The 23,693-nt window shown below is 39.0% G+C and overlaps 1 protein-coding gene across 2 annotated transcripts in view; it reads right to left on the bottom strand.

Moving 5' to 3' along the window:
- The window catches only part of atrn (attractin), a 226,201-nt gene that overhangs the window by 27,144 nt on the left and 175,364 nt on the right, over positions 1 to 23,693 (bottom strand). For both annotated transcript variants that reach the window (XM_074692049.1, XM_074692048.1), the window contains exon 27: positions 3,782 to 3,889. In XM_074692049.1, the coding sequence (XP_074548150.1) occupies positions 3,782 to 3,889 (108 nt within the window). The remainder of the gene's footprint in view (positions 1 to 3,781; positions 3,890 to 23,693) is intronic.

Raw genomic sequence — 23,693 nt, forward strand, 5'->3', positions numbered from 1 at the left:
CACGTATCATGAGGCTCAGTTTGCACATGAAAACAAACTTTGCAGTTCATCTTTAGCACGGTGACACAGTGGGTGTCAATTAGCAGTACGGTAATAATCACCACCTCGTTAAGGAAGGTGAATACACGGCACTCTGCTGCACGAAAAATCCTCTTCGAAATAAAAGCACAGGATTTCTTTTTTTTAATCTCTTTTTATCAAGGCAAACAGTCCCTCAACCCACTAACCTGCTAAGCACTGGACCCCCAACTAGAGCTGGGCGATTAAATCGATTAATTTGATTAATTTGATAAATTTGATTAATTTGACTAATTTGATTAACTCGATTAATTTGAATTATTTTCTAAAAAAAGATTTAAAAAAACAAAAAAAAAAAACGAGATTTTTTTTTCTTGCCTTAGCCCAATTGTAAGTAGCAGCAATTTTTGAAAAAATTACAATTTTTATGGTGGTCGGCCTACTAGGGTTTGCACAAGCACTTTTATAGGCTTGTACTTGTTCAATAGATTAAATATTATTTTATTTTTATTTTTTTTACTATTAATATCATTTTTTTATTACTATATTATTATACTACAAAATCATCCTTTTATGACCCAGCCTTTTACTCTAGGAGGGAAACATTTAGACAACATAAAGGCAAAACTTGATTTGTTTCATTTTTTATGTTACTGCCAGTTTTGTTTCTTTAAGGGAGGGAAAAACCGAGCGTTGTGAAAAAAATTGGGGTTTTATTTCTAGGGCATATTGCCTAGCCCTACCCCCAACTCACCCACATTAACCATCTCTGCAAGACCTCCTTCTACAGCCTCCGCAACATCGCCAAACTCCGCCCCATCCTGTCCCTCCCAGATGTTGGAAAGCTGGTTCAAACCTCCCAGACTGGACTACGCACTTCCCATTGGGTTCTCGAGCAAGAGCCTGCAGAGGCTCCAGTACATCCAGACCTCTGCAGCTAGGATCCTGATGAGAGTGTGGAGGCATGACCATGTCACCCTCATTCTCCAGCCCACTCCACTGGCTCCTCCAGGATTGAGTACAAGGTTTCTCTTCATACACACCGATGCATGGACGTGCCCCATCCTCCCTCAAAGAATTTCTCAATCCACAAAACCCAACGTGTTCCCTACACTTCACTCACTCAAACCTCCTCCATCACATCGCTGTCCAAGTAGCTGCCTGTTGCAGCAGCTCTCTCTTCTTTGTCCGTTTCTTGTAACTTTTTTCATCTCTTTTTTCGTCATCTTTGTATTTGGAGTGGATCATTACTTTGTATGGCTCAATTGTTGGTCATGGACACCAAACTTTTTGTGGCTTTTGTGATATTTTTACTACTTTTTCTCCTGTGTTTGTCTGGAGTTCCTACATGTAACCATGGCTGCATTGTTTACATGTGAACTCAGCTGTTAGCAGCCTGTAGCATGTCAATGCTAACTGGTGCAAGGCTTGATGTTTCCCCACAAGGTGAGGAGAAAGAGGTGAGGAGGACGTGCTGGTTCTCGGGTGTGAGCTAAGAAGTGACGACATGGACCTGTTCTTCTATCCATCGTTATTGGGAACGTAAGATCTATCTCCAATAAGATGGACAAGCTAGCTGTGCTCACCCAGCAACAGAGGGAATACCAGAGGGCAGAGTAGCATCATGTAATTCACAGACATGGCTAACAGAGCTAACATCAGACACCAACACCACATGTGAAGAGCTTCACCTGCTGTGAGCAGACAGGATCCAGGAGACAGAGACTGAACAGACTGCTGAAGAAGCTCAGTCCTGGACCCTGTGGAGGTGGAGGCTGGCTGACTGGACAATGATGGACAAGCTGTCAGAATCTATTTTCTTATGGAGATTTTTGAAATTTCTTTACACTTTCTTACTTTTGGTTTCTTGTTTGCTGCTGTGACTTCAATTGTGTTGTACTTGTTACAATGACAAAGTTCTATTCTATTGTATTCTATTGTATTCTATTGTATTCTATTGTATTCTATTCTACAAGCCAGCAGTTTGGATAATCAACTTCCTGCCTGAGTTCCTCTTCTTTTCCAACATCTGCATCGTCATTCCTTGATCCATCACTCCTCCAGTTCATCTGCACTCACACACTTTACTCTGGCTGACTTTAGTGATATGCACTTGGCTTTAGCTTTGTTGGGACTCCTCTTACAGTTTATGGGTCTCTGGCATGCTGAAGCAGCAGCATCATGATATAGATGCAGACTCATCCACGAGGGAAGAAAACAACTTTGCTGAACAAAGGTGGATCAGTCGTTTATGATGCACCCAGGTGGTCGTGAAATGTAACCTCTGATTGGCTTTTGCAAGAAGTAAAGTTTGTGAGCTAGTTAACTTATTATCAAGATGAACGACTCGTTGTTGGATTACTGCGGATTAGGGCTGGGTTGTTAATGCTCTGCCTGCTTTTGCTCTCCATACAGACATTTACATCAGTGTTTGTTTGTTTTTTTTGTTTGTTTTTAAGAGCTTTCTGTTTTTTGTGCATAACTCTGTAACAGCATCATGACCTTGGGTTGTCTTCTACACCAGCAACCTCATAACCCAGTCTTTGTCTGTCTTTGTAGGCAGAAGGTGGGAGTGTTATGCTGCGTTCTAGGCAACCCGTAACTCAGAAATATCCCAGTTGTAAAATCTCCAAGTTCCAAACTGAAAGAGTTGCTAGCAAACCTACAGTGGTGTCCAAACATACCAAAGCTTGGAGATATCTTTGTTTCCTAAGCACTGTGACATTGATGAGTCAACCATCTCTTGAACCATGAATCAGGAAATCCCAATTTCAAATACGCTTATGTGAAGAAGGAATTCCAAACAAGATAATCTCACAAGAAAAAATGTATTGGTGTCAGGTTAGAGTTCTCGTCATGTCTTCAGTTTCCTGCTCTTTAGAAGATGTAAACACATCCACCACCTGTCGTAGCCACAACTCCGCTCTCATTTGTTCTAAATTCTCAGGCTTGTTTAAAACAGACTGCCTTAAGCTCTCAGATTTAAATGGCTTTGTTCCAAAAAGCTGTAAATGTCCACATGGACAGGGCTCGCTATCCTCAATTTACCCGTCAATATTTCACAAACACAGATGGTTCCCATGCACCAAAACAAGACTGTTTTGTAAGATGAAGTGTGACTCAAGTAGTATCTCCCAATGTGATTTAATTTCATGCCAGCAAGCAAACAATTCCTCAGAGTAGGTGTTAATTAATTTATTTTTTCCAAATGAGAATATCTTGACGCCGGGAGCCAAATCTTATCTCGTTTCTAAGTGAAGTCTTAATCTACGGTGCCGTGCTCCTATCTGCATATGTTTAACTCCAGGGTTAACTGAATTCAGTCTCATTAGGATTCACAGCCCTCCACAATCACTGGCTATAACTGCTATAATACGCTCATCATGAGCACATTTTCATCACCATATGGCCCTCAGAGCGCCACAGTGAATGTACACTGAGCTGACCCTCATTTGGTGAAGTGGTCCAAAGTCTCCTCTCCATGTGAGCTGAGCCCGGCCCGGCTTCTTTAGAGCTAACAGAACCATCTTACAGAGTTCAGACTCAAAAATAAAGCAAACCAGATGGTGTGAGGAGTATCCATCACTGCGGCGTGACTGTAATCACAAACCTGCAAGACTCAACTCCCACCTGAGGAAGGATGAACCCACCCCTGATGATGGATTGAGCCCCCCCCCATCTTTGTGTGTGTCCCTGTCAGCCGCGACACAAGGCACATCTCTGGAGGTTTCAGTAATCGCTCTGAGAAAGAGGTTGTGCTCACCTTGACGTTTCCTCCTATCAGGTCAGGTGGCTCTTCATCCGTCTCCAAGGCGACATTGATGGTGGCGAAAGGCCGGCTGGCCATCTGCTGCATCTCCCTCAGTAGTTGCTATGGAAAAGGAGGAAGAGGAGGGAAAGAGCAGAAAGGTCAGCGGCCGATAAACACAGGCTGTCTATTGTCGGTTCTGGAAATCAACTGCACAGCATGACGCTGACATGTCAGGGGACAGAAGTCTTTTCTGAAGGGACTCTTCACAAGCTGCTTCAGAAGGAGGACGCCTCAACGCAGGGCCGTCCATACGCTCCAACTGTCTCCATTTTTTTATTTCTGTCAAATAAATTTTCCAACAAGTTGTGCCTGATTTTAAAAACCCTCATCTCCACTTTAAATCCAAATATGTTTGACAATCCTGCCTGTGTGTGTGTCAACTCCACCCATGACGGTAAGTGCGTGCAGAGGCAGAGTCATTTGAAAGGAGACAACAGTTTGATATAAAAAAACATGAAAATTTACAAGAGGAAGGAAACATGACTTCTGAAAATAAAATACTCCAACCTACAAAAACTGAACTCAAAGTGAATGTTATATAAATGATATCTCATTAGACTCAAGATGAGCCACATACACCTGACCAAGTCCAAGATAACTTTTCTTTTTTTAAACATATTTCACAGCATGTCAGGGTAACAAGGGAGGGAAAAAAATACAAAGCTGAACAAAACAGACATGCCAAGGTATGAGTTAATGACAAGTAAAAAAGTAAAAATGTAAAAACTTAAAGAAATTTATCCTCTAGCTCATCAAACTTTAATAAATGATGAAATGAAACACTGGCACTTAGTTACTGGTTCAGCAAAATATAGAAGGCTTAATAATATCAATATTCAAATGTGATTTTATTTCAATCTTATTTTTTTATCTATTTTTTTTTTAAATTTCTTTAATACATATTTACGAGTAGTGTGTATATATATGTAAATCATATAATGCGATGTATGTGAATGCATATATTTATATGTTTTTTTCTTTTGGTGTGTATATGTGGGTGTAAATTTGAAGAACAGATAATCTTATTATTATAATTGTCATTATTATTATTATTATTTTTATTAATAACAATAACAATAACAATAATAATAATAATAATAATCATAATAATAATAATAATAATAATAATAATAATAATAATAATAATAATAATAATAATGATAATAATATTGCTGTTGTTATATCTGTTTGAAAAAATAAAAAAAAAAAATAATAAGAAATTTAAAAAGTTCCTCAAAAATTAGTGCAACACATTTTTAATAAATGGAGGAAAAAAAATTAACAGTTTAATGTGTTTGCAATAAATATAGAGACATATAAGTTATTGCATAGCTGTGTTTTTGTTTTTCTATGGATCTGTCTATACATGTGGAAAAGGTGAAATGAAAAGTTCAATATATAGTATACAGTAGAGTAACGTTTACACATCACTGTGAACATAAGAGACTACCTTTAAAGTTCAGGGGAAGAAAGTGCATTGATTCATTGAAGAATGTGAAATGTGGGCGTCTCAGTTGATGTCTGGAAGCTTTCTTGCTTAAAGTCAATAAAATACTAAACATAAACTTGTTTAAAAAATGTCTTGTGTTAGGATATGAAAAGGCAAAAAATTATTTTTGAATTAATTTTTAAATTAATTTTTGAATTTCTTGAAATTAGTAAAAAAAAAATATGTAATTTTGATAGAAAATTTGCTTTGTCCAGTTTCTTGAAATAGAAAAAAAATGGCTGAATACAAAAAAAAAATCTAAACACGTCCATTTTCCTTACCCACATTTATTTGTTCTCATTACAAACAGGCCTTTTCTTTGTCTGGACTTCAGTTTAACCACTTATCCTTTTATCACGATTTTTAATCACAATTTTCTTAAACTTTGTTTTATTCTTTTTAATTTGTTCCTTTATTTTACTGATTTCATGGTATTCCTTTTATTTATTAAGTTAATTGCAGTGATTTCACTTTCACTTACTGCTGTTAACTATTGTTTAGTTTCTCTTGTAAAACACTTTGGGCTGTGTACTTGATGCATGTAAGGTGATATAAAATTAAAAATGGGTTTAACTCTTTTAACATTATATATTAAGACTTTTTTTTCAACTTGGGTTAGGTGCAAGTGGCTCATATAGAATTTAATAAGATATTTTTAATGAGTAATGAGGCGTAAGAGTTGCTTGGTTTTTAGTTTTTGAGGTGTATGAGAAAAATAAAGTACAAAATGTACTTTGCTGCACTTTGCAGTCTTATTGTGGTCTGATTTATGACACAGACCTTGGCCAGAAGAGCAGGAAGGTGGTTATAAAGGAAGGAGGGAGGAAAGAGGAGCTGAAGAAGCAGAGAGAGCACTAGGAAATGAGAAGAAGAAGAAGAAAGAGGCATATGAAGATTGTCTGTGATCTGAAAAATGCAGAGTGTGAAGCGCAGAAAGGATGAGACAGTGATGGAAGAAAAACAACAAGAAGAGGAGGAGGAGGAGAGGCAGAGACCACAGTAAACAAGGCGAGGCACCTGTGTCGTTGGCTGTCAAAGCAGCCAAAGTGCTGTGAATAGAGAAACAAACGGCGTCAAACTGTCAAGACACCAAGACCTGAATACCAGCAGCAAATCAAAACAAAAACACCTGCAACTGCTGGCACGAGCAAGAAAAACTCTGACAGGAACAATCACCATGAAGCGGCAACAGCGGCGCGTGATGAGATTTGTGTGTCTGGAGTTATGCCGCAGACATAAAAATCTAAATAAGGCAGACAGAGCCCATTGGCCTCTGTCTCATTACGCTGACTTATGGAGGAGAGCAGGTGCATGTAAAGGGCAGCGCCGCAATCCAACTTGAAAGCACACATGGTGGAAATCACAGGTGGCAGCTGGGGTCAAGGCTCACACGAGGGGCGGAACGTGTCCGTCGCCTCCCCTGAAGCGTCGGATGAGCGTTTTCCTCACCTCTGGAGGCTGTCACTCCTGCTTATTGACATGTGAGCACTTCCTCTCCAAATGCCAGGCCTTGTAATCAGATCTTTAGCAGAGGTTAGAGAAAAGGCTGGAGGGAGAGTCTGTCTTTACAGTATAGTGCTGGAAAAGTGGAGAAAGTCTCGAGCTCTCATTAAATCCCTCCAAATGTCTATGAATCTGCGTCTGTTTCCAAACTTTTTAGATTGAGGAATCCTTTTTTTCTTCACTGATGCTGTGTAATTAATTGAGCTGCAGCCTTCAGCTCTGTAATAAAGACAAAAATTAGTGGTAAACAGCAACCACAGCTTAACACAAAGCCAACAGCAACTTGAGCATCCCTCTAATTAACTCATTATATTTTCTGTGTTTACAAAAAGACACCCCGAAATCCTGGAGTTCACTTCATGCAGCAGAGTCTCACAGAAGTCACCGCTCCCAGAAATAAGAGGAATAGTTCAGCACACAGCCCCGCTGAAAAACACAGCTTAACATTTGTTTGTGAGCTTAACAGGAGCAGCCGGGAGGATTTCTGTTGGAGCTTTCAGTGAGGCTAGGTGCTGTCCACTGCTTAGTGATCTGTATGCTAAACTAAGCTTGTTTGCTCTGGGCTCCAGTTTAATACCGAGCAGAAAAAAATGAGAGTGGTATGAGTCTTCTGCTTAACTGTTAATCCTGTGGATTTGACAATAAACCACTGATGTTATCTGGAAAGGTTTTCAAGTTAGAGAGCAAAATGCAAGTGTTCAGATCAGTCAGAAAGTGAGTGTATTTCTCCAAATGTGTTGTTAATATTATGATATTTTAAATAAATGCAGAAACGGAACATTTTGTCAATTGACAATGATGTTTTCTACAGATTTATATCCGACTTCAACAGAAACAGTTTGGGATTTAGATCAGTACAGTTTGGTACAGGTTAGATCAGTAAAGCCTTCTTGGTAGGCGGTGTGTAAGCTAGATGCTGATACCCGCATCAGCTACGTAATAGTGTGACGCCATAGCAGCACAAAACAGTGTACCCCGCTAATAAATCCAACGAAGAAGAAAAATGCCACACAGTAAACAAAGAGCAACGATGCAAGACATCAAGCCTTGTTTGTTTATTACCGCTGTTGCACAGGAAGTGACGATTCTTTCCACCAATCAACACACTGTGGTGTTTCTAGCGCCACCTCCTGGGGTTGGATCAGTATGTCTGGCACCCCAACAGAAGGGCACCAAAAAGTGGGACGGTACGGGTTGGTAATTTGGGGACCTGTCCTGGTTTTGTCAAAGGAAATGTCACAAAATGCCTGCCATACCTTAAAGAACTGAACTGAACTGAACTGAACTGAACTGAACTGAACTGAACTGAACTGAACTGAACTGAACTGAACTGAACTCAACTGAACTGAACTGAACTGAACTCAACTCAACTGAACTGAACTGCTTGGTGGAAACGGGGCTTTGAGGACTCCCAATGTTCAAGAAACTTTTTCTACTCTGGATTTCCTCCCATCCAGACTAGAGATGGCGACCTTTTACTTTGAAACTTTTGGGTACCAATACCCAGTACCTGGTAATCTGTATCAGTACTCGACAGTACAGTTTTTTTGTTAGTTAGTGTGCTTTTATGTGGTAATGAATACTAATTTGTTTAATAATAAAATCTCAACGTTTTTCAACTTAACATATTTATTTCTCTGTGTATAAACTTGCAATGCTGTGTTCATGTCCAGTATGGAAAATCTCCTACTCTTCCACTCCCTCATAGTTGCGTTTAGGTACCTAATGCGTTTAGGTACCTAAACATGGTTACGTTTGATTTTATGCAATAATACTCAGTACTACAGACAGAATTCTTTGGTACCTATACAAGTATCTAATTCAGCACCCATCCCTAATCCAGACACTAGATATTTATTTTTATGGCTTAGTAGTCGCTGCAATTTCTCTTCTACACATCATTTGTAGATTCCTCCTCTCACAGACTCTAGACAGTTTGACTCTTTTACTCTTTGCTCAGGTCCCTTTTCTCATGATCAAAGTCAAATAGGACTTTCATAATAATGTGGAAGACTTATACACATGTGGGTTGTGATGAGGGATATTAGAAAGCTTAGTAGATTTAAAGGAAAAGCGCACACAGCCTTGGATATATGATACTAGGGGTGAGTATTGGCAAGATTCTCATGATACGATAAGCATCATGATACTTGGGTCACAATACGATAATATCATGATATCACAATATTGTGAAATATTGTGATATTCTACACAGTAAAATATCTGATTGAAAACAATTTTGCTATTATATACTGTTTGAAATAATGAAAGTCAGATGCAGCATTTCATACAGACACTTAACTTGAAAGCATAAAGTCATTCAAGTTTGTCCGTTAAACTACTGTGACATCACACTCATGTTAGAAAACTGATAAATGTCTCTTGGTGTTACCAATGTAACTCATAAAAAATCTGATATTGCACAAAGAAAGTTCTAATAAATATGATTTAATCAGTCTGCTACACTGTGAAAATTGAACTTCAAATGATTTTAAACCAACTAGCCCAAGAATAGAGAAAAACATTGATGTTTACGGCATCAAAACCCACATCATCAAGTTTAGGAATAAAATATTTGAATATACTTCAGGATTATATATATTATCCAGTTTCTGGGCAACATACAGTCGAGTAGCTCTTTGGCGCCATCTACTGCAGTGGAGGTTTGGAAGAAATATACTCACAACTCATCGAAATTAAGTATTTTTTTTTACAAAAAAAGTTGAAATATCAATATTTATCACAGGTCAAAGTATCACAATATATATCTAGTGCTGGTCCCACATCCACATAAATGGGACAGGTTGTGGGAAAGTAAGGGTATCTGATGGGAAAAACCACCACATTAGCTTCAGAAACACTAATGAAACATGATCTGCAGGGACCCAAAAGCAGAAAGAAGAAGAAAACAGGCAAAATGAAACAACATCAGAGACATAGCTCGCTATTCATTTGCTGCATATTTGCAAAAGAACAAGTATCAAGGAAGTACACAGATGCCAAACTCTGCTACATTTCTGCTCGTGGGATTGAGAAAGTATCACCCAGCTGCTGCTAGCTTCATGTTATTAAACAGAATTTCCTGCAGACATGAAACCACCGAGCCATCCTGAATTTTCAGTCACAGATCTGCTAATTCACGCTCTCTGCAGCAACTTCCCTTTGTAAGCAGAAGTGATGTATGCAGAAGAAGATTCCTCCGCTAATTTGCAGGTTAATAAAACATAAACGTGATGAAAGAGAATCATAATATTGCGTCTTGTGGAGGAGATGGAGTACGAGGGTTCATGAGAAGGTCTCACATTAGAATGACAGATTCGGGATCAGCGGTGACAAGCAAAGCCACAAGCTGAGGGTACAAATAGAAATTGTTATGCATAATGGTGGAACAATAACAGCCATAAAAAATGAATGAATCCAAACACAAAGAGTCGCCTCATTACCATGTACACAAATAAGATCAGACTAAAACAGCCGACATGCCCGGTCTGAGACGTTGTGCGCTCTCGGATGCTGCTATAGCAGTCAGCGCGCGGGAACAAATGGAGACGCAAATGAGCAACTCATTGTGCTGAGTCCCGATTTATCATGATTAGACATCCTGCTGCGTGAGAGCATCTGAGAGCCGGAGTATGTGGCCTCTCAGAGCATGATGAATGCTCGCTTCGCAGAAACACAACACGCCGAGCGCTCTGCCATCCTGCACCGGAGTCTTCCACTGATATATCAATCTATTAACGCTAACTCCTGTTAAGCACTAATCAAATCTCCAGAATTAATGGCCAGCAAAGCAAAGTCAGAACGAAACTCTTGGGAAGACTCAGGTTTCACTCCAAGGTAAGATAATGAACTTCAATTCATAATGAACTTAGCAAAGTTTGCCTTCTGGCGGAGTCAACTTCCATTCACGGTGATGCAACAGGCTCAGGCAGCCGGCAACATCACAGTCTGGATCTGTGCGGTAAACAGTGGGAATCTGCATGCAGACGACATCCGTTCTCATAAGCGGGGCTCCTTGAAGAGCACAAAGGAGCAGGATTGATTTACTGGATAAAAAGCAGATGGAGGAGCATCTGAATGTTGAGGTAAACAAACTTTATAGATTCAGTCCACCTCTCTCCACAAACAGCCTGCTCTCTTGTCTAACACACAGGTAACCTCTGTTTAAACACTGACATTTGGCTGAACTCACATGCTCTTTTTGTGTCAGACTTACAGCTATATGTTTTCTAAAACACAGCTTTGAGCCTCACAATCGATAGCTCCTGCCTCTGAACAATAAGCCGCTCAAAGGGAGTATTTCTGTACCAATGTCAGTGTGAGGCCAGAGATAAATGTTTCTTGCTCGAGGGGAAAGTTTCGCTGAGTTCTGTATCAAATTGGTTATAAAAGTATTTTGATGGCACTGAAAATAAAACCAATGCTTTTCAAAGACTGAAATAAACATTTAAATATCAGACGGCACTCTGCAGGATTTATTTCAGTCTGTCAGGAAAGTTGAGTAAGGAGAAGGAGCTAAAACTAAATCTAATGCCAAGAGTAGGGATGTAACAATGCATTTTCGAGACAGTTAAAAATCAATACAAATGTGTCACAATTTTAATAGGCTGAGATAATAATAATAATAAAAAAAAGTTGTAATGCCCTATTGAAACAGCAGAGGGCTGTTTTTCCTTTAAAAAAAAACAAAAACATGTATATCCTAAACTAGGTACCCGAGCAAACCTGAGATTGTTTATCTGAAGAATTTTGTTTGTTTTATTCATTTAGTCATTTTGATGTGGGATTTGTTTAAAATGTCCTTTACTTAAATTTATTTTTTACAAACTTTTATTTTTTAATGATTTATTTTATTTTATTTTTTTTTTAATTTTCCATAAATTTGAAAATGTTTCAAATACATTTTGAAATTAAAGAAAAAAATAAAAAATCTAAAAATAAAATTGAACAATTTGCAAAAAAAAAAAAAGAAAAAAAAGAAAAAGAAATTTCAAAAATTTAAAATTTTGAAAAGGTAATAACTACACCCAAAAAATGTAAAAAAAAAAAAGAAAAAAGAAAAGAAAAGAATAAAGAAGTTGCAAAAAATGTACGAAAAAATGCAAAAATTAAAAAACATGAGGTGGAAAAAAATTTGGCAAGTTTTTTTTGTGTCAACCTCTTTAATTATACATATCTCTAAGAAAAATAAAAATTCTTTAATAATATTTTTTTAAAGTTACAAGGAGCCACTGCAAAGAAATCAAAGAGCCACAGGTTGAAGACCCTTGAACCAGAAGGATAACACTCCACTAAACATAACCATGGAAACCTCCTTTAAGGAGGTTTGATTGACTGAGCAGCATGTGTAACTTTGACTCACTCCCAGCACTACTCTCTGAACACCTGACATGTTTCCATACATGTTAAGCACTAATGTTGTCAAGCGTTCATACAATGAGTCCCAAGTCCCAGTTTCTCTCCATCTCCAGGCCTCCTCTATGATGTCTGCACCGCAAACATCAGGTTATAAACGTGTGAGGATCCTGAGCCGTCTTGGATGGAGTCCTACAGGAGATACATTTCACAAATCTCATTATGGCGTGCAGTGAGTAGGCAGCTGCTGTACAGCAAACACTCAGCACTCTAAAGATAACCAGGAGCTAGTGGAGTTACAGTGCAATTCGCCTACTTCTTAAATTGGCTCCTGGTTTTCTGCAGGGTGGTCTCTGTGTGTGTGTGTGTATGTGTGTGAGTGTGTGTGTCTATCTGACTGCTGCAGAGCAAGCTGTGCATATATAAACCTAATTATAAGGTGTGTGCAGAGAGCTGGACACACACACATGCAGGCAGGTGGTTTGGAGACACCTGCACGTGAGCTATCAAGTATGGGTGTGCACATTTTTATCTGTATCTGAGAGGCTTATATCGAGACATAATTAGGGTACATGAAAACATTTCTGCGCGCAGAAAAAACTCATCAGTGTGCACAAATGACCATTCAAACACTCTTTAATAAGAATAATTCATAATGTGTGTGTTAAACATTCCATTTTCCCTCCTTCAGTGAGTCACATGACCAACTGCACGGAACTATCAATCAGTGAGTGACATCATCACCAACTGCTGCCCTCTCAGGAGTGAAACCGACTGAAGTTTGGAAACATCCCCTAATAGATGCCACAATTTTGACGAAATCTCTCCAGAAATAATATATTTTTGTAGTAAATTTCATCAGGGTTCCATCTATGTTATTTTTAAAGCTGTACAAATTTTACTTTTTTGTGTAGAGGCCTAACTGCCACAGCTTGTGTGGAGCTGGACCCTCCTCTCCCATTCATTCTAATAGGGCGAGCTGAGAGGGCTTTGTTGTGGTTCACTGACTTTGAGGGCTTGCTCTTCGAAAACCATTTTGCAAACGACAAATTCCTACAGAGGTTTTGTAAAGCAGGGTCCACTCCATCATTTGAGCGAATTTCAAGCTGATACCATTTATGGCCTCAGAGGAGATAACTTTTGTTTAAGGCCCAAAAATCAGGCCAAATTTTACTTCAAAAGGCAAAACTGTCGGCTTTCTGTTTGAAATAGGTCAGAGGTGTCGGCATATGATTTGTGTGTCTCAATGAGAGGAACATTTTGACATTGGTTTGATCTCTCTATGACATTCCTACTCCCATTAAGAGCTGTTTTAGTGTGCCCAGGTGGCGCTAGAGAGCACTTTTTGACATGTTGGGGGTTAGTTTTAGTATAATATCAAATTTTCTGGCAAATTTGAGGTGTGTGCTCATTTTGATGAGTTTTTGAGCACATTTAGGGATCAGATTAAGGTGCACTCTGTTAGCCCAAAGACCCAAATGATCTATATTTAGACGGACATAGCTGATTTTTGTTACCTGATAACACATTAAGAATGATCTTTCACAGCAGCCTGTCTTACTTTTTGGCAAGCTGTTACATACTTGGTTGACAGCTGAACAGTAGTGCTCTCTAAATGTGTTTGTCCTATTTGCTTAACATGTACACAACACTCATGTCAAACAAGCGTAAAGTGAGTAATCCTTCAAGACATTTAGTCTAAAAAGAGAAAATTTGACTCACTCGAACAAAATGAAAAACTTCAACAACTTGTAGGTGGATAGTTTTTTTGTATCTGTTAGCCAATCAGAGCCTTTCCTAAAAACTTTGCTGGGTGAGTCTGAGCAACAACACTTCCACAGTAGACTGCAAATCTGCAAGATCTACTCCGTAGACAGAAATTCAGACTGAACATGTCTCTTAAATATATAAAATACCAATTAGCCACAGCCTGAGAGCATATTTGTAAACTCACAACTACTTTCTTCCTCACATGTAAGCTCAAAGAAGCTGTCTGAGGGAATTGTGTTTGAGCATTCTCAAAGTGAGCAGCGGTGTGCCAAAGAGATTGAGTGCGTCAGCAGAGCGCGCAGAGGGAGGGCGAGAGGGAGGAGGAAACAAGCGAGAAAAAAGGAGAGAAGGAAACGAGACTGAGAAGAAATGCAGGGAGATGTTAGAGAGTGATGGAAAACGCAGAGAGGGGCAACACAAAAAGGGAGCGGAGAGAAAGACAAAGGCGTTCAAAGAGTTTGCCCCTGGGAGGAGGGGATGGAGAGCCAGATCGCCTGGGCGTGGAGAACACACACACACACATAACCACAGACCAACACATACACACACTCTGCATGTTCTGTGGTTATCCTGCACACGTGGATGTTCTCACACACACACACACCGTCTCACATCTCAGCGCACTACATCAAGCTCTTTATTTATTGATGCATCTGTTTAAAAATGCTGTCGGTGGGAGAGCTCTCAATCATCCTTCGGCATCACTGAAGGAAAACTGTGCTGTGAGAGGGGAGGAGAGGAAAGAAAGAGGGATGGAGGGAGAGGAAATCTTTGTCTGTGAAGCGGCGTTAGCTGCTTCTCTCTCTTCATCTTCCCATCTCTCCGGCAGTGAGGTGTAGAGGATGCACGCTGTGAATACTGACAAGGGAGAAGTCTTTGATCCCTCCCCTTTCTCTTTTTCTCTCCATCACTCTTTCTCCTCATCTTTTTGTCTCTCTGCTTCTCTATTCCTACCTCCGTCACTCTCTGACTCTCCCTCTTCTTTACTGCTGGCCTCCTGCAGTCGGTGACGTGCTCCTCTCCAAATTTCTCACCCACCCTCCTTTTCTCTTTTTTGTATTTTTATAAATCTGTGCATCTCTCTCCTGTACCAGCTGTATACTTTCAGTAAGAGCAGCACTTCTGCAATGCTAATCCATACCACATCAAAGGAAGTGAGTGATTAAAAAGCAAAAAGAGAAGTGAGAACAATGAGAGGTGAGGAAACTTCAGAGGAAGTTCAGAAACAAATCAGTTTCTGTGAAGAGAAGATGATTTTAGCTCTTCAGGGGGATCATTTGGACCATTTTGGATGAGAACACCGAGATTTTGGGTGAAATATGTTTGACATGTGTGAGGATCAGAGCAACACAGAACACAGAGTCAGTTTGACATGTGAGAGCATGATGCTGGAAAGGAGCCCAGCGTGTGTTGCCAAGCAAAACATTCAGGTCAAGAGATTTTTTTTTTTTTTTTTTGTGAAGAACAAGACTTATGCACACATTTTCTTGCCAGACATGAAAGGTAGCAAGTGTTAGCAAATGTTTTCTTTCTGGACTTCCAGTTACGCACTAGCAAGGTAGGCTGTTGTGACATTAGAGGAAGTCTGAGATGCTACCAACAAAATCATTGAAAAACATGAGGTGGATGCAGAGGGATGCAGACTCACCCTCCCAACAGGGGAAACATACTGGTCTTCCAGTACAACAACTGCATAGGGTGATTCTGGGGGTTTCTGTAAAGCAGGGGTGGCCAACCAGTCAGAGACCAATAGCCACAGAAATTACCTTGGTACTACAAAGAGCCACATCACACAAGTGGTCATACAAACGCACTTCTTCTCACACATAAACAAAATGACAAAAACAAAAGTCAATACATTTCCAATTTTCAAAGCCAGATGTACTGTGTTTGTAAGTGTGTTTGAATTTGTACTTGGAGCTGTGTCAAAAACAAATTTGTGTTTTTACTGCAGAAGAGACAAAGTTCCATCTATCCATCTATCCATCCATCTATCTATCCATCTATCTATCTATCTATGAGCACATAAGTGATTGAGAAGAGCACATGTAGAGAATAGAAACTGAAACCGAAACTTAAGTATCAACCTCATCACCCAAGTATTGATTAATACGGATCCCAAAGTTGGCATCAATATATCAGTATTTTAGATTGATCAGCAAATCACTACTTATAAGATATGTGTATATATATTCAGCCACATGTGGCTTGCGAGCTGCTGGTTGGCCACGCCTGCTATAAAGAAATACAATCTGTATAAATGATAACAATAACACATATACATAACATTTTTATCCCGTTATCTATTATGATGCTTTATCATTTTATCTGTCTTTTATTCATTTTTAAATCTGTTCTTTATTGTGTTTTATTCTTACTTTTTCTGTAGAGGACTTTGAATAGCTATTGTGTATGAAATGTGCTACATGAGTTATATGCACATTATTACCAACCTAATAGAAACTAAACAGAGGAAGTAACTCCATGGCAGTGTTTCTTGCACAATTATATTGCCCTCAGGAAGTCAGGTTAATTTAATTTAATTTAATTTAATTTAATTTAATTTAATTTAATTTAATTTAATTTAATTCAATATTTAATTTAATTTAATTTAATTCAATTTAATTGTTTTTATTCATATATTTTTATATTTTCTAAATATTTGCAATTTTATTTACAACAAAAACTTAGACATAACATACAATTTTGTAAATTTTAAAAAAACAAACTCAACAATTATTCACTACATTTTAATTTTGTATAGAATTTTATACCCTTAAGTCTTTATTGTGAAGATAAAGTAGATTTTGTGGCTCTGGAATGACTTAAATCCAGGTGAGCTGAGGTAAAATGACTCCTTTGAAAGTAAAGGTTGCAGACCCCTGCACTAGAAGAACAAGGGGAAGCTGGCAGAAAACGAGCCAAAGCTAAGAAGCCAAAAACCTCAAACTGGCTTGGTTGGATTTGGCACCAGACCTTCTTAGGTCAGGTTAAAACTTAATGCTGAGGTATTGACTCTCTGAATATATGGTTTGATGCCTCCACTGTCCACCCTAACAGACTGGTCCAAACAGCCTGCCAAAGCTGATACTAACAATCCCACAGATGGGTTTGAAATGCTTCCACTATTACAAGGGTTGTCTACAAATTACAGAGTATCGCTGCTGGTTGGTATCAGGAGGGAGAGCAGATGAGAGCAGTCTGATAAATTAAGCAATGATGATTAAATACATAAATGAAATTTCTGGCAGGCTGTCAGTCTCTTCAGATATTCTTGTCACTACCAGCTGAATAACACCTGGAACAGCTCCAATTAGTCGCTGTGGCCAGATCTAATATGCAAACAACACAATCAATGAGGCCCACTACGCTGTTAGCATACTCATGGACACTTCAGTTTTTCAGACGTACCACCCTGGACTAACTTTTTAAACCTTTTTCAATGTTTTTAGGACTTTTTTTTATTACATTTTGACGCTTCACTTACCTTATATGACTCTATATTGCAGGATATGACACCACACTGCGTTACACGAGTTTGTATTTCTACTGTATTTTCCTTTTATGTGATAATGTGTTTTCACATCTCAACAGCAGCAAGCAAAAGTATTTTAACACAAAAAAGAAATGTTTTTATTATTGCCCCTGACGATGGGAAAAGAAAGACTGCTTTATGGGTTTGGCACATGGAGATGTGCTCCCATGTTTTGACAAATATCATGAGCCAAAGATCCATGTTGCCCTTTCTAGATGTCAGTTCCTTGGCACAGCTGCAACAAGTTCAACAGAAATAATGAGGTGAGACACTGTGCTATGTACGAGTTTCCTGGTTATCAGGAAGGGAAAGGAAAATAGAAATCTCAATATGTGCAAATAAAAAGCTGAGTTTTTTTTTTTTTTACATGTTTTCAGGGGCAGAATAAATCTACAAGTAAGAAGTAACAGAGCTGACGGTGGAAGCGAAGCGAGGTGGTAAGAAGGTTAAAGCACTGATGGAGGAGTTTTGATTGCTGAGGAGCAAAATGAATAAAAGCAAAGAAAGTGAGCAGGGCTTGAGATGAGATGAAACAGAATCAAACAGCAGAGAGGAGAGGGTCTGACAGAGGTTCTTGGCGTGCGATAAGCCCTGTACGAGAGTCTTGATGGATGGGTGCGGGTGAGAAGGGCTGGATGATAACAGGCCAAATAGGGGTCACTTGGAGTGCTGCGAGGTTAGCAGCAAGTTAAAGCATAAATGATGGGCATATGGCACCGCTGCTGGGCCAACCTCTACTTAGACACACCCTCTTTGTGTGTTTCAGATTAGTGTAGTGCAGGGTCTGCAACCTTTACTTTCATAGGTGGCATTTTGCCTCAGCTAACCTGTATTTAAGTCATTCTGTAGCCACAAAATCTACTTTATCTTCACAATTAAGACTAGAAAGTGTTTTAAATTCTGTGTATAGTTAAAATCTAGTTTATAATTATCTGGACAAGAAGTTTTTTTTTTTTTTTTTTTTTTCAAATTTAAGAAACTGTGCATGCAATGTCTTGCTTTATTTTCAAATATAAAGAAAAAAAACAATAAAAAAAAAAGAACTTGCAGGTAACAAAAAAAAGTTTATTGAAATTTCAAAAGTGAGAAAAAATAAAATAAAAATATTTTTTTAAAAAAAGCATTTTTTTTCCAAAAGTGTGGAAACAAATGCAAATAATTTAGAAAAAAAAAAAATCAAGAATTTGCAAAAAAAAATTTTTTTTAATTTGAACCTTTAGAATTTTGCAAACAATTTAAGAACTTTAATAATGTAGAAAATTTGCCACTTATTTTTGTATGTTTGTTATTTTAAAAAATGTGCAAAAATTAAACAAAAAATATTTGAAATATCTGGCACATTTTTTTTAATTTTTGAAAATCAGGAAATCTGCAAAAACTGTTTGAAATTTTTGGAATTGCAAAAATTTTACAAAAATCTTAAAAAAACAAAACAAAAATTTGCTTAAATTCTTTACAATTGTTGAATTTACAGATTCTGCAAAAATTGCATGAAATTTGTCTATTTTAAAAAGTGTGCAAAATTTTCATGCATTGCACAGTTACACATTACTCAAAGCAGTTTAATTATAATCAGGTTACGAGGTAATGTGGGGTAACAGGCCTATTTGACTGATGACTCTCTGCAGAATCCTTCTCATGCCCCACATACTGCAGCTTGCTCTCCAGACCTCTCACTCCAGGATTGATCACCTCTAAAGTATGCCTTTTGTTCAGTGCAATGGTGAAGCTGCAGTTGATCCCATGAGGGAGGAGGGTAAGGAATGTAGCTCTCATATAATTATCAGGCTGTGCTGTGGGAAATCTGGGGCCATGCAAAACTTCTATGATGGATCCAGTTCATGTTGCAACAATAGAAAATCATAATAAGGAAAACTAACTGACAGTAGTAAATAGAGCTCCTAGCGAGGCAAAAGCAAACAAATTGAAGAGTGTCTGCCTCCCTGGTTTGGTTAGACTGGTGAAACGGGGTTAGGCCAGTGATTCTGTCAGCCTTTGCCTGGAAAAAAAACATCCTGAGCTTTTATTTTCAGAGTGCATTTTCAATCATTTCCTACAATATTAATTGGCATGGATTTTTTCAAATCAACGACAGAGAAGGATAAATACGTTTGTGTTTTGTGCAGCGGGTCTTCAGCACATGAAAGCACGAAACCATCAGAACCGGCATGCTGTGATATCAGGTTCAGACTGCACCATCTTTTTATTAAATCAATCCAAGGTGTTGAACATTTTCCTCAATTTGAGTCACAGTTTGTCATCAACCCTTTAAGCCTCGGCCTCTTTTTTGGGTCTCTGCTAGAAAGATGACATACTCAAATAGAAAGGAGTACATCCGTGTACATCTATCTATAGGGTCTGTGTGAATCATCCTGGTGTCATTAAAAAAGGAACACTTGTGACATTTGTTCCAAGGTGTCAGTATTGGTATTTATGTCACTGGCTAAGAGTGATAACTCAAGTATTACTCAAGCAAACATAAAGTTGGTTGAAGTATGACTTGACTTCTAGTAAGTCTGATGAGCAATAAGACTGTATTTATACGTGATAAGTGATTTGCTTTATGCCTTTTGCTGTAGAGCAAGTCCTTCAAATGGGGGACCTTAGGGTTTGAAGGGTTGGGGAGTGATAGTGGATCTTGTCGCCAAACCAGATGAGAACCACGGGGCTATTCAGGACTTCCTGCTTGGTCTTTCTCAGGATGTATGAATTAAATGACGTAGCCAGGTTGCACTTAAGCTGCGTTTCCACCAGGCAGTCTGGGTCGGTTCAGTTCGGTTTAGCTCAGTTTGGTACAGTTGAGCCTGATCCTTTTTGCGTTTCCACAGCACACTGTGCCCTCTCGTGGTAGGCGGCGTATAAGCTGAATGCCCCAAGCCCCAGCTGGTAAACAATAGCGTGACGCCATAGCAGCACGACACAGTTTACCCCGCTGATAAATCCAACGAAAAAGAAAAACGCGACACAGTAAAGACAGAGCAACAATGAAGACATGCAACATTTCGTCCTCTCTGTGATTGGCATGTAGCTCTCTGTTACAAAGTGCAATCAAGCTTTGTTTCAGAGAAGTCTGTGTGCCGCAAGGAGAAATGCAGCCGCTGTCGGGGTAAGTGACGATTCTTTTGACCAATCAACGGTCTGCAGTGTTGTAGCTCCACCTTCTGAGAGCAGATCAGTTCAGTCTGGCACCCATACGAACGGTCCCAAAAAGTAGGCTGGCTTGTCTTGGTTTTTGGGGATCTGTCCTGAGATAAGTCAGTGGAAACGCAACAAAATGCGTGCCGTACCAAGATGAACCTGGCTTTAGGTCAGCCTTGTTGTACACTGTAAGACAGTCCAGGGGAACCTTTTCCAGATCGCCCTGGTCAAGGTGTTGCGCCCTAGTCACTGTCGGATGCCTCTTGAGAATTTGGGTGTTGGTATTGGTGGCAATGGCAATGGCCACCAAGACAAGCCTCAAATTGTGCTACAAATTGGCAGACAATGGGACTCGAGTCACATAGACTTGACTTGAGTCGGACTTGGGTCCCAAATTTGGCGACTTGCTTGGGTCTCGGATCAGAGGGACTCGTACAACTGTCTGCAAAGTGGGAATGCTTTACAAAACTTGCATGTTGTCCTTGAACAGATGCCATGCTAACCTTGTCTTCTCCAGCAGAGCGCTCCCTGCAGGTCGACTGGGATGCTGCACCCTACACATCCCAACCGAATTTGATCCGAGCAAAAAGAACCCATCCTTAACTTTTTGTGACCATCACATTAGGTTTAGAACAAGTTTCTTGTAGATACAGAAAACTGTTTGTGAAGCACTGAATGTGTTTTTTATTTATCTGTAACTCTGAGTGTCTGCTGAGACTTCCTAACTTTTTCAGTTACTCGAGGCAGTTGTGGCGTGCCGAGTTTCCATCCCATCCCACTTGTAATCTGGCTGTAGTGAATTGGTTTCCTCACCCTGCCAAGTTCTGCTGTGTTATCTTGTTTGCCCTTTTGTTAATTTTGAATACAGAATGCAAACATCTGGCGTATCCAGTTTATGGCCCGAGTATTAAACCGCTATCATAGGACGCATCCAGACATTCACTCTCCAAATTGTGTAGTATATCGCTCCTGGCAGGCAGAAGTGGAGAGGCTCAGCGCCACAGTGCATTCCTGCAATGCTGAAACTCTAATATATTACATAGCATCATCGAGAAGCGCTATGTAAAGGGATAACAGCTGCAAAGTAAAGGTGGAAAGATTGTTTTTTCCTTTCTTCCCTGCTCATGTGTGAACTGCATTAACACTCAGCCATCTGCTTTTGGGACTGGGGAGTACAGGAGGCGAGAGTCGACAAGTCGGTGAGAGGATCCTCCTTATCATTACGGATGATTCTGCAAACTAATTTGATGTGGAGGTCTACGTGCTCAGTGATATCTTCATTGTGCTCCACAGCTCTGCTTATTCAGGGGATACTGGTGCCAATCTCTCCCACTCTCCTGCACTTTCACACCGAAACCATCTGCTGCAGACCTGCAGGGGAGAGTCAATGAGTGTTAGCAAAGTTAGTGGATGTAAAATATGAGATTGAGTGTGACTGTTTGTTTATGAGTTGTTGGGAATTCACCTGAGAATGACTGGCTTAAACTGAAGGTGCTACTTAAATGCCCGTCTTCCATAAGCTATGGCATCAAACTGTGGTTGGTAAACCACCAGCAGTCATTAATCCGTGAAAGTTTAGGTCCAGCTCTGAATTCTTGTGTCTGTAAATTCATGTCTGTACTCATGCAAGGAGGAACCAGCTCCGTCCACCTCTGGAGTAAGATTGCACAGTGTCCAATTCCCAATCAAACCCTGTCATTGTCATTTTTAGCCATAAGAGTTCTTTGATAAAGCTTTTGAGTAGCGCTGGGAGATATAGCCTAACAATAAAACCTATGATTTTTTTCACAATTTTCAGATTTTTTACTTACCTTTAAAAAAAATAAGTACAAATGACAGAGAACTTTTATCAAAAATATAACTTTTTTTATTTTTCTAGATATTTTTGTATATTTTTTAAAACTTTATCTGAATTCTATTTCCCAGGGTTTACAGCCAGTAATTCTGTATTATTTAAGCAGTTGCCCAGATACTGTTAATGTTTTTTTCAATTGATTATTGTTGCACCAATACACCAAGCAAAATTTTTTGTATGTGAAAATGTACTTGGCAATAAAATTTGATTCTGATTCTGATAAAAGTAACCTAATTAAAATACAGCTGAATAGCATGTACAGTACTTTTTTAGTTTACTACAGTACTGTTCAGTTATATTCTACTTTTATTTTTTATTTTTTTCTAAACGCTTCTTTTTAGTCTTGTTTTATATTTTGTTGAAGCTGTAGCCTGTTAATCTAAAACCTGTAATTTTAATACAAACAAATAAGCAAAAATAAATGCTATTTATTCTAGTGGGGGCTCACAAAATTCAGGCCTCCCTGCATAAGTTGGTGCCCTGGTTGGGGCACCCCATTCTAAAAAGTCTGGACCCGCCCCTGCTTGTCGGACTGTACCTCGTTGCAGTTAGGTTTTGTTGTTCTAATCATCAGTGGATGGATTCAGTTGGTGGAATAGAGGAGTTACAGAGAAAAATGGGACTCAGCTTTCAAGTCAAATAACTTATGAAGAAACAATGTCCGAGCAGCACGCCGCCCTGTTTGATCACCCATTGTCCAAAATCATGATCCAGCCATTTTCTTCAGTAGAGTGTGGGTGTTCTGAGAAAAACTAATGTATATTTCTAAACTATCTAAATCTTAAAATGATCTTGAAAGAGCAGCAGGTTCTACACGTGTCAATCACATCATTCATAGCTTCATGTTTCAAAGATCTTGAGCAAACTCCTGAAAAATGACAGACAGGAAACAGAGTGTTGAAGGAAAGGAGTTTGAACATTTACAGATAAGAGGTCTAGTTTATATTTAACTCTTTGAATTTTTGTTTTTAAAATCGTCCACGAAGAAAAACTGGAATTAATCGGTAAATTTATCACCCTGAGCCTACTTTCAAGTGATTTCAATAAATAGATAACTGAATCAGATCAGGCTTGTGCCGTTTAAACCCACATATGATCCCATTTGAGTCCAGAACAATAGACATCTCTCTTACAGAAACGTCCTTGGTTAGATGCAGCGGTGTTTTAGTCTGTTCCAGTGTCTGATTCTGAGAAGGAGGAAGAGGCAGGAGATGCACGT

The sequence above is a fragment of the Halichoeres trimaculatus genome, unplaced genomic scaffold (assembly GCF_033239565.1).
Source record: "Halichoeres trimaculatus isolate MK-OKI-2021-1 unplaced genomic scaffold, fHalTri1.1 fHalTri1_scaffold_17, whole genome shotgun sequence".
Lineage (NCBI taxonomy): Eukaryota > Metazoa > Chordata > Actinopteri > Labriformes > Labridae > Halichoeres > Halichoeres trimaculatus.